Source organism: Oryctolagus cuniculus, chromosome 12 (genome assembly GCF_964237555.1).
Source record: "Oryctolagus cuniculus chromosome 12, mOryCun1.1, whole genome shotgun sequence".
Classification (NCBI taxonomy): Eukaryota; Metazoa; Chordata; class Mammalia; order Lagomorpha; family Leporidae; genus Oryctolagus; species Oryctolagus cuniculus.
Window position 1 is genome coordinate 56,689,231 of NC_091443.1, and position 19,029 is coordinate 56,708,259.

Sequence of the window (19,029 nt, forward strand, 5' to 3'; positions counted from 1 at the left end):
TATGTCATTTTAACCATCAGAGCCAAATCAGCAGGACAGCCACCCTCAGCCATGCAATAACTCCCACCTGGGTATCAAGGGTCTGCATTCCAGGGCTGTCCTTCTTACTACTCATTAGTTCCCAGAAGGAGCAGTCATTCACGTCTAGCTCCTCACTTGCCTCCTCATGGAAAAGCTGCCAAAACACAGGCATCACACAGCTATTACGTAAACAGACTCCACAAAGGGGAGAAGCAAGAAATCTATCAACCACAGGTCAGAGTTCAAAATCACCCCATCCTGGAACTACGGAGTCCAGAGGGGCTGCAGCTCAAATTCAGGTATTTTCCCTAACCACTCCGGAGGAGGACCCTGAGAAAAAGATGTAACCCTTGATTTTCTGCCCAGGTACCTTATCCTGTCCCTCTAGAGCTACCAATTTTGAGGAAGGAGGACAACTGGCTCTGGGGAGGGTTGCCCTGCACTGTCTAGGACCAGTCTTTAACTGAGTGAATGGAAATGAATCTTAGTCTCACTCCACATCCTGTTTCGATTACCTTTGTGCCAAAGTGTGCAAGAAGACCGTGATATTCTTAAAACAAGAAGTGAAGGCTTGGAGTTGTGTGTAGCTCCACTTTTTAAATGGAGACTGTAGTCTAAGAGGCAAAGTGAGGGAAAGATATCCCCCTGGCACTCTCAGAGCTCGCTGCGGTGCCAGCTGCACCACTGACTGTCTGGAGACAGGGTAATTGTCACCCTTCTCACCATAACTTCTTGCTTTCAGATCAGCGGCTGGCAGGTTAATCTGCTTCTGAGCAGCTTCAGAGCCACGTCAGTGACACTGGCTACGTCAGCGAGAGCAATCGGGAGGAGGGATGATGCCACTGCCAGCAGCAGTGGGAGGGAAATTTCAGCCTGAAAGAAGACTCTTACGTCTGTCTGTCCAACTCTCATTGGCATTTGTAACGGTCAGTGATTTCAGAAGGCCAGAAGAGAGAATGTAGTTTTTACATCGTCTTCTTAAGGTTTGGGGTCGGGGAGCATTTAGTTAGCAGGGTGCTCTTAAGCTTCTAAAATCCCTGTTTAGGGCCTTCCCTCTGCTTAGGAGAGGGTAGACTTGAACTGCACCAGAGGTCACAAACAAAATGAACACCAACCAACACCTGACAAGTGTCTAAAGCTACATCTCACACAAACACACACACACACACACACACACAAAATGGTGATTACTGTAATAATCATGCCTCCCTTCATGCCATCGATAGTTTTAGATGTTTTCGCTACTGGCACAATCATCATAAGCATGACACTATAACTACCAACAATTTGACTGGAATCCCTGACATGATGCTATTCTACGTTCTGTTTTTAAAAGTCCATCTAAAAGCCTTTGCTCTCTGGGATAGCAAGCCTCAAGGTTTAGGGGTGTGAAGATACAATTTTGCTCCATTGCCACATTTCAACCACTTTCTGATGAAGGACAATGTTCAGGTGAGGAGGCATTAGATGACTAACAAATGGTCGACTAATGTCAAAGATTTTTTGGGGGAAAACAGCAAACCTAAAGCAAAGGTTAGTTGGTGAGTTCAAAGTGAAATACCTTCTGTAACCTAGACATATCTAGACAACCTAGACATACAACCTGGACATACTAGTAATTCCACTGCTAGAATAGCCCAGTGATCTGATTCCCCTCAAAGAAGAAAAGGCAAGGAAACATTTTGTGCAGAGACCAAAAGTGTGTGGCAATTGGGTTCTAAGAAATTGTCTTGTGTGATTCGCACATGGAGAGAGAGATTGTCAAGTTCAGAAAGCTGTAGTTCTTAACACCAGAGCCTCTGGAGGAGTGCTCAATGCCAGGCTCCAGGGGGTATTTAATTTAACATTACATAATGAAATTACCAGTCACTTGCTGGGCAACTGTGACCAAATCACTTGATTTCCTGAGCTTCGCTTTCTTCATCCATTTTCTCTTCAATAAGGAAAAGAAGTCAAGCTGCTTCATAGGAAGAACTGAGAAACACACACGAAACATGCTTACAGGGACTGCTGGAAGGAAAAGAACCCATAATGCCAAACGTGGAGTCATTTGCCTCCTCTAAGCCGCAACTGATACAAAGCACTCTGCAATAAGGGCTGTTACCCTGGGTCCTTGAACCCTACAAGGGGCCATGGATGAGCTTTAAAAGCCCACCTGCTCTGGTCTCTGGGATAGGAAGCCCATGACAGAAAGTTAAGAACTGGGGCCGGCACTGTGGCACAGCAGGTAAAGCTGCTGCCAGTTCAAGTCCCGGCTGCTCCTCTTCAGATCCAGCTCTCTGCTATGGCCTAGAAAAGCAGTAGAAGATGGCCCAAGTCCTTGGGCCCCTGCACCCACATGGGAGACCTGGAAGAAGCTCCTAGCTCCTGGCTTCGGATCGGCACAGCTCTGGCTTTGCCGCCATCTGGGAAGTGAACCAGCTGATGAAAGACCTCTCCCCCACTCCTTTCTGCCTCTCCCTCTCTGTAACTCTGCCTTTCCAATAAATAAATCTTAAAAAAAAAAAAAAAAGTTAAAGAGCCACTGCTTCAATGAGCCTTGCCCACAGGTGAACTGAATTGAAAAGCAATTACACTGCCCAATGGAAGGGAAACGCTGGGGAAGCAGCCAGAGTAGCCAACAGAGACACGCAAGACCCAGATCTCAAGAGAACCTTCAGGTTCACCGATCCTATCAGTCGGAGGGAAATTTCTTCAGCCCACGGTATCTACATGATCATTAACAGTAAGATTACATGATTGATTGAGGAGGGCACCAGGCAGGGAATACTTGAGCTGCCCTCCTTCCGACACCAAGCCCACCTGTTGGAGGGAGAGCTGATAGATTCCATGGGGCTTTGGAGAACCCGGCAGCTTTCCAGGAGGGTGGGAAGGAGCTGCAGCTGTGGGGCCATCTTGGGTGCAGTGCAGAAGACGAGGAGAGAGCTTGGGTCTGCAGACCAGAGTGGGAGTGAGAACTGAATTACCTGGCCTCTGGATAGCTTCCTTCCTTATTCCTGGAATCAGACCTAGGCCGCAGCCTTCTCAAAGAAACCAGGTTTAGAAGAGAAACTGAAGGGGATTCGAAGGAAGCCCTTCAATGAGGGAAGAAAAGGTCTCGAAGACGGCGCAGAGCTCAGTGGAGATCTTCAAAGACCAGCTCAGGAGGGCAGGTACTTGAAGAGGAGAGAGGTCGAGAAAGAATTCCACTCTCATTCCCGGGAGCTGGACATCGCATATAAAATTACCACACACACAGCGCAAGTTACAGTTTCCAAAACATTAGGACGTTCACCATCTCATTTAATCCTTTTCACCCTGAAACGCTCCTTAGACGTTTCCTTTTTACACTTGAGGAACCTGAGGCCAAGTAAGACGGACTATGCGACTTGTTCAAGGTCACGTGGCCGAAATCAGAGCTAGGACGCAGCCCCCAGGCCCCGCACCGCTCCCAGGGGTCGGGCACCCTGGAGGGCTTTAACGCCTAAGGGGCAAGGCTTAACTGGCGGCCACAGACTCCGTCCCCCCTTCCCCCTGAAATCCGGGGGCGGATCAGCGCCCTCCGGTGCCAGGGAGGGGACCTGAGTGACGCGGAACCGCACACCGGGGTTTCCCTGTCCTGCGGAGCTCGCCAGAGCAGAAGCCACGGCCCGCGCACACCCGGCAATCGGTCCTAAGACTCCAGCAGCAGTTGCCGGCGTGGGGCTGGACGAGAAAAGGGCAGCGCTGTGCGAATTCTCTTGCGAGCGAGCCCAGGACTGGGACAAGTGGCTGCGCCCGCTTCTCCTCCGACCGGGCTCCCCGCTCTCGCCCCTGCCCTGGGGTCTCCTTCCCGGCGGTTTCCTGGTGCGGCGGGGGCGCCTCCAGAGAGGAGGTGGGCTAGGGCAGAGGGTGGAGGTGATAGGGGCCAACTCCTGGGCAGGATTCTCCCACGTCTGGGTCAGGGCAAGCACAGGCAAACCTCAGCTGGAAGTTTGGGCATCAAAGGTTTCAGACCAACTAGCAAGTTGCCTGGAGAGCGAGCCGTCCGGGTTGCAGGGTCTCGGATGGAGGTGGCGGGAGGGGAAGAAGGGAGAATCAGAAGGTGCCCCTTCCCACGCGGGCCCCAGGGTAGGTGGCCGGTCCGCCTCTGCAGCCCGTGGGTGCGGAGAACGCGCCGGGCACGGGCACCGCGGCGCAGCGCAGCCGCTCCCCGCCCGGCTCCGCGCTCCTCCCCACCTGCCCGCCGTCTCGCCCCACCGCGGAGACTCACAGTCCGCAGGAACTGGATTTCGTCCTCGCCTCCTTCTCCGCCTTCGGCCATGGCTCCCGAGGCGTCGGCGGCGACCCAGCCTCCGGCGCCTCTGGTTCCCCCGGCAGCCGCTCGGCGTGCGCTGACTGCTGCTGAGCTCTTCCTCTTCCTCCTCCTCCTCCTTCTCCTCCTCCGTGTCCTCGTCCTCCTCCTTCTCCACCTCCTCCTCCTCCTCCCGCTCCTGGCTCAGCCTCAGCAGCGCCGAGCTAATCCCCGACCATATAGGGAGCTGGGCTAACACTCCACTGCACTGCAGAGCGCCAACGCCAACCAAGCAGCCCGCCCACCCCTCTAGCCTCTCGCCCCAGCCAAGTGCGCTGCGGCCGCGGATTCCGCGGAGAGCTCGGCGCCGAGCGCGTCAAGCGGGTGGGGGCGACGCGAGGGACCCGGGCCGGCGCGCGGTGGAGCCTCCCCCGCACCGCACCACCCAGCACCGCACGGCACGGGGAGCCGAGGCGCGCGCCCCGCGGCGACGCTAGGATGCCCCCTGTACAGTGATTCATACACAAAGGCCAGTTGCTTTGGCTCCAGCGCACCCAAGCTGGGCATCAGCCTTCTCTCTGTGCCCACTTTGCCTCGGTGTATGTGAGATTGACCATAGTGCGCTGTTAGGACCCCAGCCGTGGAAGGCTGAGACAGTGTGCCTTGGTTTTCGGCGCAGCAAGGAGAGAACGGTGCCTTGAGGGTGACTGTCCACTCATAACAAAGTTTGCGAATCCCTAGACAGCTCTTTCTGAACCTTAAGGGAGCCCCCTCCCCTCTTGAGAGTCGAATAAACACACTTTTCCAAACCCCTCAATTGTCCAGAGTTGGAGGAACTTCTCTCTGTACCCCAGGAAGCTCCTGGGGGTTCCCGTTCATCCAGATTTTGGAAATCAGATGGCGTCAGAACCTTTCCACTCTGCCCACCCCTAACGGTGCCAGACTGTGGACGCCAAAGGTGGTAACGGAAGTAGCGCTGAAAGCCCTCTTCCTGGAAACCCGCTGATGGGCCACCCAGCCTTAGGTAGTAGTCTTAGGTTTGGGGGCCGTCAGATTGGTCCTCGCTGAAGCTAAGGGTGCAGGGTGCCCCCTTCTGTCTGCTGGCCACGAAGTTCCTGGGGAGAGAAGTGTTCGAGAAGTGGCATTAGAAAGAGCCCTAGATAAGCCCCCTGGAGGGCGGCAATTCTAGGATGATGGTGGCAGAAGACATTGGAAACCCCCGACCATTTCCCAGCTTCATATGCAGCCTCCTTGTGGACAACCTTCTTCTCTCTATTCTGCCTCAAGACCTCTTAGCTGAACTGCAGTCCCACATTTTCTGCTGGACATCAGAAATGCTAAGAAAAAAAAAAGTTCTCATTTCTATCGTGCCCACCCTGCTTCCTTCTAGAGGCTGCACTTTGAGTCCCGTGCCTCTTCTGAAGCCTGCCTGGAGTAAACCAAAGCATCTGTGCCTTGTGGCCCTTCCCACGTTGTCATGCACCTGTCGTACTGGGCTCTGTGACCTGCTGAAGTCTTCCTGCCCCCACCATCCCCTATAGCAAGGGTTCCAGGACCTCCATCATCTTTGATGACCAAATTGGAATCCATTTGTCTTCTTCCTCTTAAATTGGAGTGCCCTTGTTCCTTATTTTGGACAGTCTTTAAATACAGTCTGACATTAGACTGACTTTTGGGGTAGTATCTATTGACACATATTTAGATTTAACTAGAATTTCTGGGTTTGTTCCCCCTTTCGCTTTGAAGTGCTAAAGTCAAGTCTTCCTCATCTTGGTTGTGTACAAGTAATTATGCATCAGCTTTAAAAAGTATTTCTTTGAAAAGGAGGAGGATGGGAAATAATGTGGGGCCAAGCACAAGCCAATGCGTGGCGTGAATATCTAAGTGAATGTAAATGAATGTGAGTGCATGTGTAGTAGAATAAAGTGTATATGTGGGAGTTCTTAATATACATTTTGAAAACCTAAAAAAATTTCTTCATATTATAATTCTTATATTGGTGTCTCTCTGTAAGTGGACCTTGAAGATGTTTTCAATCTAAATTGTGCCATTAGAAGTGCCAATTATCACTAAACTATGACACAGCAAACATTTGGAATACCTATAGAGTCCTTCTCAAGTTAACTTTTATACTTTTAGTTATGATTTTTTTTTCAATTGTTTATTTCAGAAACAGCTCCCATTCATTGTTTTACCCCTCAAGTGCCCTCAGTGGACAGGGCTGGGTAAGGCTGAAGCTGGGAGTCTGGAACTCAGTCCAGGTCTCCCAAGTGGGTGTCAGGAACCCAGCTACTTGAGCCACCAGCTGCTGCTTCCCAGAGTGTATGTTATCAGGAAGCTGAGCTCAGAGGGAGAGACAGGACTTGAACCCAGGTACTCCCATGTGGGGTGTGGGGATCTCAACTGGTATCTTAACCACTAAGTGAAATGTCCACCCATGGTTGTGATTAACCTAAGAGGTTAAGAACCTATCTAAAAATATTACTATTTTGTAGCCCAAATTTATTCTTGTTCAAGGGACAACTACAAATGCTTTTTTCACTGTCTTTCCTGAAATCAAGATACATGAGCTAGCACACTTCTTGCTTCATTTATCAATTAAATGACCAGATCATAAAAGAAAGTGATAAAGAAGTGTTATACCACTATTAATGCATCCATTTCAATTCCTGGTTATCTTTAGGCTCCTTTGGAGTGCTCAAAAGTGAATTGTTTACCCCAATCTTGGATTCTTTTGGAGCTCAGCCTATGGATTTTGAGAGTTTCCACTTGGAAAGAGAGCCAGATGGCTTAGACCTTAGGTCAGAGAAGATACTGCAGCTGCTACATTTTGGTAGGTAAAAAACACAGCCTCACAGGTTTCTAAACCCCTGGAGGAAGTATCAGTCATTATTAGGACTTCAATGAGGTGTTCACAGAACAGTGAAGTACCCTAGGGATGCTGGAATCTTTTAGGGCCAGCCCTGAAAGTCAGCAGCATTTGTGTGCTGGGGTACTTTACAGCCACTGTCCACAGCTGGAAGGCTTGTGGTAACAACCCTAAGTCTGTGGGGCCACCCTGTGAATTTTCAACCTTTATCTTTTCAGCACTCCTACACATTTTACACCTTACATATATGATTTTTAATGTCCTGACACAAACTAAAACCTAATATTTAATATGAAAGTCATGTATTTTCTTTTCTGACAGGTCTTGAAGAAAATCTCAAGGATTTTCTCATATAACAGGGCCTCTTATATGTTTCTTACAACTGAGAGTAATATAGCTTTAAAATACACTGAAACATGGCCACAGTCATATAGTTCAGTATCTTATTATGCTTTATTATTCATGATGGCCAAATGCCCAACTGATATTAATGAGGCCACAGTTGTGGATTCAATTCAAAGAGGGCCAGTTAGCTTTATTCTCTTTGCTGGCTCAAGACCCTAGACCCTTCACTCTGGCCAAAAGCCTCATAAATCTTTGTTGATTTAGCCATAAAGGGAGGGAGTCTAAAGCCTGGGAACTAGCTAGAACCTATCACACTTGAGGACACGGAGACTGAGAGGCTTCCCTTGATAAAGATAGCCTTCTCCGTGTTCCTGGAGGTATGTTAAACCTTGCACAGCACAGAACCTATCTTCAATATGCGTATCAGCTTCATCTTCTATAGGAGGCATCCATTTGCTGAAAATGCATTTCTCCAGTTCATTGTGCTTCTGGCTTTGGTCTGCATTGACTCAGGTTCTGCCCGGGGTACCTATAAAAGGCCATGATAGAAAGAACTGTGGAGCTGAGGAAGCTGACTCTGCAGGCTACCACCTTTTTAAAATATCTCACCATATACATAGGTAGTACCATACATTGACTGAAGATGTATTTATTTTTCTGCTAGCAAGGGAGAAAAGCAAAATTCCTTTTGGTGGTTTTTGTTCAGGTGTTTGAATTGTGAAGCTCTTTTACTTATGATAAGGCAAGAAGGTATTATCACCAATGAGGCACACGGACAGAAATGGCTCCCAAAACTACACCAGTTTTTTATGTGATGGCAACAGAAGCATGACATCTGCATTTTACAGACATCTTTCTGTTTAATGTTAAGAAATTATTATCCTTAGTTTTCAAGATGTGTCCAATAAGCTACATAGTTGTTGTTATATATCTTCAGTCTACAGACTTGGAGCCATATCAAAAAGCCTTGACCCAAATCCCTTTCTTCATTAGAAAGGGAACAGATATTTGGAAAACATTTTCTTTTTCTGACAATATCTACTTTATATCTCTTATAAAAGCCACAGATATTATGACTGCCAAACAGAGGCCCGGATCCAAAGTTATACCTTCCTGAAGATGAACACATGCAAATGTTTTGTTTTTCCTGATACTTTAAGATTTAAGGATTACATTATAAGGTCAAAATTAATACGCTACCCTGGTGAAAGGCTCCTGGAACTAAAACACTCAAAGAGGGGGCTCCATCTCCAGGGTTTTAGGTGGCTTAGGTGCTATGGGAGAGATGGAGGCAAGCAGAGCACACTTGCAGGTGTGTGGGAGGCCGACCCTCTCACCAAGTGCTGGCCATTGAGCTGATTCATTTTAAAGAAGTCTTCAGCTGGACCAGGTTGTGAAAGCAATAGAGTAAACCAGCAGCAATATCATCGCTCTTTTGAGTTTGCCTCCAGGTCAGCGTGCATTTAACCATGAGCTTATTGTACTCTGGCCATTGTATATAGCACCAGCTTTGACATCAGAAGGATGAGGGTTTGAATCCTGGGTAAGACTCCACCATTTACAGATAATGACACTGAGCAAGTGCTTCAAACTCTCAGAGCCTGTTTCATCTTCTGGAAAAATGGGGTTGAAAACATTGCTAAGGTTATTTTAAGATTCAAATGACTTAGTGATGAGACAATGCTTAGCAGAATGTCTTGTGAAAGCACTCAATATAAAATCCTGAGCTACCTTGCAGATCTGTCTCCATCCTCCTCCTTTGTATTGGTTTCCAATGCCTGGCCTTTGGGTCTGTTGGTTCCTGACTCTCTTTTCATGAGGCGTCTTTTTTTTCCCCACAAAAAAAGATATAAAATCTCTGATTTCAGAAAATAATTTCCTATCCCAATAAGCAAACATTCTTGGCAGATCTCATGCATTACAAGTTAGTGGTGAACACCCATACCGCTTTTTTGTTTTTTGTTTCCCAGGGAGTTTTGAGCTGTATTATGTCCGCATCTTTAATGAGAAATGTATTCTGTTGCTATGGCATATTGAAATTTATAGCTTCCTCTGGAAGGCACAATTGTCAGCACCCATCCCCCAGGCTCTCCTGTGGGCCTCAGGAGATTGAGATCCGGTGGTTGATGAAACTACACTTAATCAGTTAAGTCTCACTTACACTAAGCTCAAAACCTTTGATTTCTAATTTCTGTGTTTTAATTTTTCCTGCACTTCAGTGGCACAGATTTATTGAAGCTGTTGCCAGCAACAACTTGCTCTGAATAGCTTCAGTTTTCATAGTTCTTGCTGAAATAGGTGGGGACACAGTAGGAGGTAAGTAGATGAAGTTTCGTGTCATTTATTTCAGATACCAGGGCACAACCCACATTTCAGTAGGTAAGGATGTCGACAAATGAGTTTTATTCTGGTTCCATGGTAGTGATTCTGTGACCAACCCCTGGTTCAATTTGCCTCTACAGCCTGTTGTGAACAGATCTCATTTCCAATATCTTTGAGTTGGTGAAATTTACTTTAAAATAATTCATGGAATTTAACAAAACAAATCTTCATTCTCTCTATGCTAAAAGGATGCACAGTTCTGTCAGTGTCCTGGGATATGAGCTATGCTTTGAAATTGCCTCTCAACATGTCACTGCTGCTGCCAACAGGCATGCAGAATGCTCCAGATGCTGAGAGCTCAGAAGACTTGCAGTGATGCTGAAATAAAAGTCGGGGAGTTTAAACTGCATCCTTATTACACATTTTAGAAGTTAGGAGTAAACAAGCATTGCAGTCCAGTGGATCTACAGACGGGTAAGATTGCAGAGAAATTTTCAGCAGTATTATGAGGTTGTCAGCCTTTTATGTTTTTGTTAAGCACATTGAAAATCAAACTGCAAATGGCTGGCTGTTAGCATTATATCAAAAAAGGATATTAGAAAATTTTAAATTAATGTTAATTTATTTGCTATTTAAAAGGCAGAGATACAGAGACAGAGATCCTCCATCCGCTTGGTCACACTCCAAATGCTTACAACGTGCAAGGCTGGATCAGCCTGAGGCCAGGACACCAGAACTCAGCCTGGGTCTTCCATGTAGATAGCAGTACTTGGGTCTTTACCTGCTGCCTCCCTGAATACATATTAGCAGGAAGCTAGAATTGGAACTCTGATATGAGATGGGGGTGTCTCAACCAGCATCTTAACCATTGCACCAAACACCTGTTTCAGAAAAGATATTTTAACATAAAACAACAGAAAAGATGACTCTTAGAATTAAAAACATATACTTTTGGTGACTGGCATTTGGCCTAGTGGCTAAGACACTTCTTGGGAGACCCACATCCCATATCAGAGTGACTGGTTTGAGTCTCAGCTCTGGCTCCTGATTCTGGTTTCCTCCTAATGCAGACTCTGAAAGATAGCAGCTAAGAACTCAAGTACTTGGGTCTATGCCACCCACATGGGAGACCCGGAATGAGTTCCAACTCCTGGCTTTGGCCTGACCCAGCCCTGGCCATTGCAAGCATTTGGGGAGTAAACCAATTTTACCTATCTATCTCTTCTCTCTCTCTCTCTCTCTCTCTCTCTCTCTCTCTCTCCCTCTTACCCTCTCCCTCTTCCTCTCCCTCCCTCTCTCTCTCCCTCTCCCCCTCTCTCCCCCTCTCCCTCTCTCCCCCTCTCCCTCTCTCCCCCTCTCCTCCTCTACCTCTCCCCCTCTCCCCCTCCCCCCTCCCCCTCTCCCCCTCCCTCTCCTTCTCCTTCTTCCTCTCCTTCTCCCTCCCTCTCTCTCTCTCCTTTCAGCCTTCCTTTGCTGCAAAGGAGATGAAAGCATCATCAGAGATGAGCACAACACTGATTTGGGAGCATGATAAAGCCAACCCTCTCCTTTTAGGGTGAGGTAACTAAGGACCCCTGAGGTGAGCTATAAACTGAAATAATGAAAGCCAGGACAAGAGCCCATATCTCCCTTCTCCTTGTCTAGTATTTATTTTCTCTGTCTTCTTTGTAATTGAATTCAAGGTAATGGCTCAGTTGTACAGCAAGATCCTGGACTGTATTTTTTTTTTTTTGACAGGCATAGTGGACAGTGAGAGAATGAGACAGAGAGAAAGGTCTTCCTTTTGCCGTTGGTTCACCCTCCAATGGCCGCCGCGGCCAGCGCGCTGCGTCCGGCGCACCGCGCCTATCCGAAGGCAGGAGCCAGGTGCTTATCCTGGTCTCCCATGGGGTGCAGGACCCAAGCACTTGGGCCATCCTCCACTGCACTCCCTGGCCACAGCAGAGAGCTGGCCTGGAAGAGGGGCAAGCGGGACAGAATCCGGTGCCCTGACCGGGACTAGAACCCGGTGTGCCGGTGCCGCAAGGCGGAGGATTAGCCTACTGAGCCACGGCGCCAGCCTCCTGGACTGTATTTTTAATCATCAAATAAAATTATTCTGCTTTCTATAAAGTTGTAATGTTACGCGAACTTACTAAGGTCTAGTTCTTTAAAAAACAGATAATACATGTATAGGAATTCTCTAGTGACTAGCTAGAGTGCTCATTCCCTAAGGGATTGTTTACTATTCTTTCAAACAACAAAGAACCAGGAAAAAGAAAAGAAATTTACAGTTGAAGCTCGCCTTAAAGAGTCCTCACTTAAATACTTACTACACATGAAAACAGTGTGTTGAGGAGGTCTGGGGATAGGTTGGGGCCACAGTGTTGCGCTATTAGAAGAGCCTTTCACAAAAGAAAAAGGATTAATTTATTAAATGACATGATTTCCACACTGCTTTTCACATTGTTTCCCTACCCTTCCTCTATGGCCTCAGGCATCCTAAGTGCCACCTTTCACTTTCGGTCTTTGTTTTTCTTGACCCTTGCAGTACTTGGTCCTGATGGGCAGTTACTATTTCTGGGATTTACTTCTATCCATGGAGCCCCTGTACAGGTTCTATCCTGGCTCTCCTCCTTCTCTAACACTCCTTTTCCGCCTCCTTTATGACCTCACTTCCTCATCCTGGCATAAGAAGCGGGGATTTCCCAAGATTCCATCTTTGAACCTCCTTCATTCTCTGCAAACTCAGATGTTAGCCTCTTCCATAACTTCAGCCACCACCACCTCCATGATCAGAATTTTTATTTCTAGTTTTTCCAAGTCCCAAATTGACTTTTCTAACTGCATACTGGTACATCCAACTCTATAGATCACCTGTTTTTCCAAAGCAGCATGCCTAAAACAGGATCCATCCTACAAGTAAGAGCTTTCCCAGCAATTCTTCCTTCTCATGCTAGCTGCTTTCTCTTTCTTCCAGTGTCTCTGTCTCTATTACTGATAGCACCATACTTGGAGGAACAATGACTGGAACCAACTCCATGTCTTCTGTGACGCTGGCAAAGGAGCCAGCAGAAATAATAAGAGCCATTTTGTTAAGAAATAAGGGCATACTATTCCTGCCTGTTGTACTGTCCCTGCTCTGGCCTCCACAACTGAATTTGGTGTGCAAGTAACCAAACTAATACCTCTAATAAGGAATTACCTTCGAATAACAGACCAAGGTCATGCAGACTTAAAAAATTTGAAAGAAAAGACTGGATTCATGAATTAATGACAGAAAATGAGCATTGCCAAGAGCTTCTGGAGGATGCTATAATTCTTCTTCAGTGGGCAGCACATCTACCTGGATCAGCAGATTTCAAAGTCTTCATTTCGGAAAGCTCTGTATTCAATCCTGGCACAGTTTTGTGAACTTGGATAAGATGCCTAACTTTTCCTTGCCTCAGTTTTCTTATGTGCAAGACAATAATACAATTTTTAAAAATTTGAAAGAGTAACTGAAAATTTGAAAAAGTCGATATGTGTAAAGCTTTTCAAATAGCGATTGGTCGTGAGCACCTGCTGGTTTCATGTCTGGTTTCTCCCAAAGTAAGCCCCGAGACAAGGATTTGGGAGATGACCCCAGGAAGTACCAGTAAGAGTGAGGGAGTGGCACAGGGAAGGGAAGGCAACTGGTAAGTTACCCAGTAAATTACCACTTCAAGTGGAGCCTAATCTTGCAAGAGGACTATGGGAACAACTGTGGGAACATTCACCTGACAGTTACTCCCTAAAAGAACCATGGAGCTACTACCATTTACATGTTAACTCCCGCCAGCCAGAGGGTTAAGGCTATTCCTTGGAATGTTAATTCTCTGTCACTTCCAGTTTACAGGCTGCTAAAGAAACCCTTCAGGTGGTTGGAAATTGGGCTGGTAAGACTGTAGGGCCCTTGGAGTCAGAATGCTGAATAAATATGTTGTTGTCATCATCACTGCTGACGTCCCAAGACAAAGCAGATGAAAAGTAGTGTATTGTGACTAAAGCAGAGGGGAGAGATTGGCTGATGAGCCCTGGGAGTCCAGTCCTCTCACCCCAGGTGATACGCCTGAGTCACTTTGACAGAGCCCTAGATATCTGTAGAGCAGTGTGTGGAGCACAGTTCATGACATCTGCTGGTGGGAGTGATTTGAAGACGATAACAGCTGACTTCCTGCCCTCAGGGAGTTTCAAAAGCAAAATAAAATGTAGTACAGTTAGGTAAGCAGCAGTGGAATTCAGGACTCACTGTGTTTGGTGAGCAGAGCGGGAGTTGTTTGGAAGGTGAGATTGCCATGGCTGGAGCAGTCAGAGACGACTTTATGGAACAAATTGGACTGGACCAAAAGATGACTTGTTTTCACATTGGCAGAGCCAGGGGAAATTTAAGCAGAGAATAACACAGTGGGGCCGAGATCTCCCCTGATCCAGAGGCTTGGGGGCTGCGATTGTTGCTTCTCACAGTCCTTCAGTTATTCTGGAATATGCAAAGTGCTTTGGTGCAGTGGTGATGTCATTCTTCCAAAATCGTCACTCCCAGAGGCAGATGCAGCTTTCAGTCTCCCTCTGACTTTGACCCTGCCCTCCCAGTTTACACGGTTTTCACACGGCATAACGGTGGCTATCGATAATCCTGTGAGGTAGGCATTTTTATCCCCATTTTACAGCTGAGGAAACTGAGAATAAGAGTTAAAGAACCTTGCAAAGGTTTCTCAGAGAAACTGGGTTTTGAACCCTCATCTATCTGATTTCAAACTCAAGCCAAATCACTATGCTTTGATATCTCATTTCTAGCAAAAAGAGGAAATGAACTCTTAGTTTCTTTAAATTTGGGATAATCAAATTAGATCCTAACAAACAACTGATCCAAAGCATATGTATGTAAATAGATTGTTTAGTCTCCCTTGTTACCAACACAGCTGTGGATACCATTCCCAAGGTTACCTATACCCTAGCAGCTACTGAAAACTTAAGAAAAACAAACTGGAGAGGGACAGGGAGAGTAGATTGAAATCCACTTGAGTGACAGCCTCCTCCCCTTGGTCAACAGATGGTGCATTTATGGCATTCTTGGATCTCTAGGAGTGGAGGAATTCTTTGAGATCTGAGTTCAGCCCCATTTTTGCAAAATTTCAAGACTTGCTCAGCTAGTACTTAACATCCCATCTGTTACCTTTTGGCAGTTGTTTTTTTTAAAAAAATCAAAGATCCGCTTTACCTGACGCCTCCTTTCACTATAACAGATTTGATAAAGGTGTTAACAGATTTGTTAAAGGTCATTCATCCACTCATTTAATCATTTCTAATAAGACAGCTTAGAAAAGTAGAAAGAGTCAAATATTAGACTTGATTTAAAGATAAGGGAAGACAGATGACCAGTAATGAGCCTTTAAATTGGTCTTTCCCTTTGGAAGACACTCCCCCATCCTCTGTCAGAATCTCAGGAGGAAAATGTTGTGCAGGATTCTTGAGGCAACAAAAGCAGACAAGAAGCAGTCTCTCCTCAGAGTTCCATTCAAATGATGCCTCACCAACCTCTGAGGCCAGAGAACCTCTTTATTTTTTTTTAAACAGGTAACTCCATGACCAGGAATTGGAAATCCTTGGGTTAAAGTAGAACATGATGAAAAGAAACAAATAGGAAATGATTTCTATGGAGGTTATTTCCAGACTACTTTAGAATTTTTTAAACTAATATGGGCTCAGTGAAGCACTAGTCTCTCTGGGGCTTATGGTGTACAAGAATTTGCCATTCCAAGATTAGAATTGCCGAAGCTAGCAGAAGGTTGGGAAGCTAATATGGACAGTTTAAGACGAACTCTCTGTGTGACAGCAGTTGTTCTTAGTTGCTCAACATTATGGTTTTCTATAGAGTGATATGGCACTGTGATTTTTCCCTAAGCTTTCAATGATGATGATGATTGCTATGATGATGATGGTAGTAGTAGCAGTAACATTTATTATGCATTTACCATGTTCTAGACTCTGTTCTTTTTAAATTTATTGCATCATTTAATCCTACAATAATCTTATGCCAGCATCATGATTATTATAGTCCATGTTTTACAAATGATTTAGCTGAAGTATAGAATGCAGGTTACTTGCACCCTCAATGTCCTGTCACATGGGCCTCTCAATAGGTCAGTTTATACGTGGCTTTATACTTGCTTTATAGAATTCGGAAGCATGAAGATTCAGATACAGAGACAGAGAAAGTGCTGGCAAGATAGCTCAGTCTTTTGTAATCTAATCTCAGAAGTGGCATCCCATTGCTCTGTCATATTGTATTCATTAGAACATTAGATTCAGCCCACATTCAAGGAGAGGAGATAACACATAGAGCATGAATGGCAGTAGGTGGAGATCACAGGGGAGCATCTTAAAGGATGTCTCACACAGTCTGATTATAGAGCCTAAAGCCTTGAAAGGAGTGGGGTCACACATTTTCTCTATGGTAATTTGGAAGAATCAAGCCTATCTCAACAAAGAATTCAGGGGATGAGTGATGGGGGAAGTTTTCTAGCCCAGAGGCCAGCTCTAACTATGATTTAAAGTTAATAAATTTCAGGTCACTGCAGTACCAAGAGTTTATTTTCCTACTGGGAAATCTTAGCTAGCTCCTTCAATCAGCATTAAGGACCAAGAAAATACAGTATTGTGAGTAGTAATTATTTCTCCAATTCCTGTTTTAAAGTTAATGATTAAGGCAGTTGCACTTAGCAATAGTCACCTTTCCCTCTTCTCTCTCTCTGCTTCTTGCCTTCATTGCTCTGTAATATTACCTATCGTTCTGCTTCTTGCCTTCATCATTCTATCTTTCTGTGGAAATCTCTCTGCTTTCATTTTGCATCCCTCCTGTGTTGCTCTCCGACATCACTAGCTCTTTTTTTCCTATCTTCTTATTGCTCTGGATTTTTCTTCTAAGTTCCTAGGTTCAAAATTTTTTTGATATGCAAAAGTTTTTCAGAATGAAGAACAAATTTGCAGTAAGGTGATGCAATAGTCATTCTATGTGTCTACTTGGCAAGTCCCCAGGTGTTCAATAGATAAAGGTGTAATTGGGAATGTATTTTGTAGATGTAGATCAAAAACCACAATTAGTAGATATGATTAATATCCACAATTATTAGGTGTGACTAAAATCTACCACTAGCTGAGTTTATGTAAAGGAGATCATCCTGGGTAATCTGGGTGTGCTGGTCCAATTCATTAGAACTGAGGCTTCCCTACAGAATATGAAATTTCATCTGTGGACTATAGCATCATCCCCTGTCCAAGAGTTTCCAGTCTATCCTTCTGGATCAACCTTCTTGCAGATTTAGATTATGCCAGCCCTGTAATTCCTTGCAATCTCCCCTCTCTCTCTCCTCTCTTCTCTCTCTATCTCTGTCTCTCTCGTGTGTGTGTGTGTGTATGTGTGTGTACGAGATCATTGGTTCTACTACTCTGGGAAAATCCTATATGATACAGCAGGCAGAAATGTCCAATACTTTTGAGAGTGGTCTTCGTAGTGGTTGAGAGAAGAACTCATATATTTACTTTAGGAGACTTGAATAATTCAAATAAATGAGTTTTCAGAGGCAGTTTTTTTCTAGATCAGAATTCTGAATATATCTCATTATGCCACACTGGCCATCTCTACTTTGGTTTGAATCAGTCTTTGGTAATATTTTTTCAGACTATTTCTGCTGCTCTATACCACCAATTCTTATCTCATTTTCCATTCTGTCAGGTTATGGGCTAATAAACTGTTCTGTTTTTCTGTTTCACTTACTTTTATGTTCCTAGCTCTGACTCTTACAAATATTTGTCTTTTAATTCAGGTTTATTAAAGGATGATTGATTCATTTACATTTAAATAGGAACATTCAATATCCTAACCCAAAGATAAGACTAATGATCTAGTATTCATGCCCCACAAGGGACCAGTAGAAGGGAGATATTTGTGCTTCTCAAATTCTATCATTTAGGTAGTTGCCTAATTAATTGTTCACCTGTTGCCATAGTTAGTGTCTTGTTATAGACTGGTGTTACATGCACAGATCATGCAAGTTGCCCATGCCCAATCCCTGCCAAAGAATCATTGATCTGAAAGTATGATCTTGTTAGGTAGGAAGCCAGAAATGAGCTTATGTGTGTGTGACAAAAGCCTAAGGAACTGACATCTAGGTCCAGCATCTGCATCTCAAAGTCATCCCAATAACCTTCCAGGTGCAGCCCAGTATTTGCACTTCAAACATCCTGCCTGGATCCTGATGACCTTCCAGGAGGTCCTGCCCCTTCTACCCAATAACCATCCTTCCTCTAAGGAGGGGCAATGCCAGCCAGGCTTCCCCTGTCTGATAACTGCAGGGGGAAACTCAGAAAGGAATTTCTCATATTTACATCCAACAAGTGCTTTGTTTGGGAGGAGAAGAAGGAGAGAGGGAGGGAAGGCAAGACCCATCCCCTCAAAAGCCCCAGCCTAAATGTGGACTAGGCACTCTCTCTCAGGTCCTGCCTGGAGAGGTGCCCATCCGTTCTTAAGGATGTCTCTATCCTAATAAACCTTTTTTTTTAAAGACTTATTTATTTGAAAGTCAGAGTTACACAGAAAGAGAAGGAAAGGCAGAGAGAGAGAGTGAGAGAGAGAGAGGACTTCCATCCACTGGTTCACTCCCCAGTTGGCTGCAATGGCTGGAGCTTTGCCGATCCAAAGCCAGGAGCCAAAAGTTTCTTCTGGGCCTCCCACGTGGGTGCAGGGGCCCAAGGATTTGGGCCATCTTCTATTGCTTTCCTGGGCCATAGCAGAGAGCTGGATTGGAAGTGGAGCAGCCAGGACTCAAACCAGCACCCATATGGGAAGCCGGCACTGCAGACGGCGGCTTTACCTGCTACACCACAGTGCCGGCCCCCCTAATAAACCTTACTATTTTGCTTTCCACTAGTCTCTGTCTCATGCCTGAATTCTTTCTTGAGTGAAGACAAGGACCCTTTGCTTCTCCAATAACAATCTGAGACATCTACAGATATCCCTGGGGTACTTACATGAAATCAGCAAGGTCCTCTTTTTCCAGCTACATACCTATGTGAAGCATATTGACTTCATATACTTCCATCAAACAACATATCACCTGTTATTATAACATGTACATATTATAATCACACATTATAAAGGAAGAGCAGATAGGAGAATTGTGCTTTTTTAAAGAGACCCATTAAAGATAATTGAAAAATATGA

At 45.4% G+C, this 19,029-nt stretch overlaps 1 protein-coding gene across 7 annotated transcripts in view; it reads right to left on the reverse strand.

The window, feature by feature from the left end:
* The window catches only part of RYR3 (ryanodine receptor 3), a 598,353-nt gene extending 593,615 nt beyond the window's left edge, over positions 1 to 4,738 (reverse strand). For 6 of the 7 annotated variants that reach the window (XM_070053266.1, XM_070053265.1, XM_070053267.1 and 3 more), the window contains exon 1: positions 4,253 to 4,738. In XM_070053266.1, coding sequence (XP_069909367.1) covers positions 4,253 to 4,303 — 51 coding nt within the window. In that variant the 5' untranslated portion in view covers positions 4,304 to 4,738. 7 annotated transcript variants of the gene reach the window in all.
* Between the last annotated feature and the right edge of the window lie 14,291 nt (positions 4,739 to 19,029).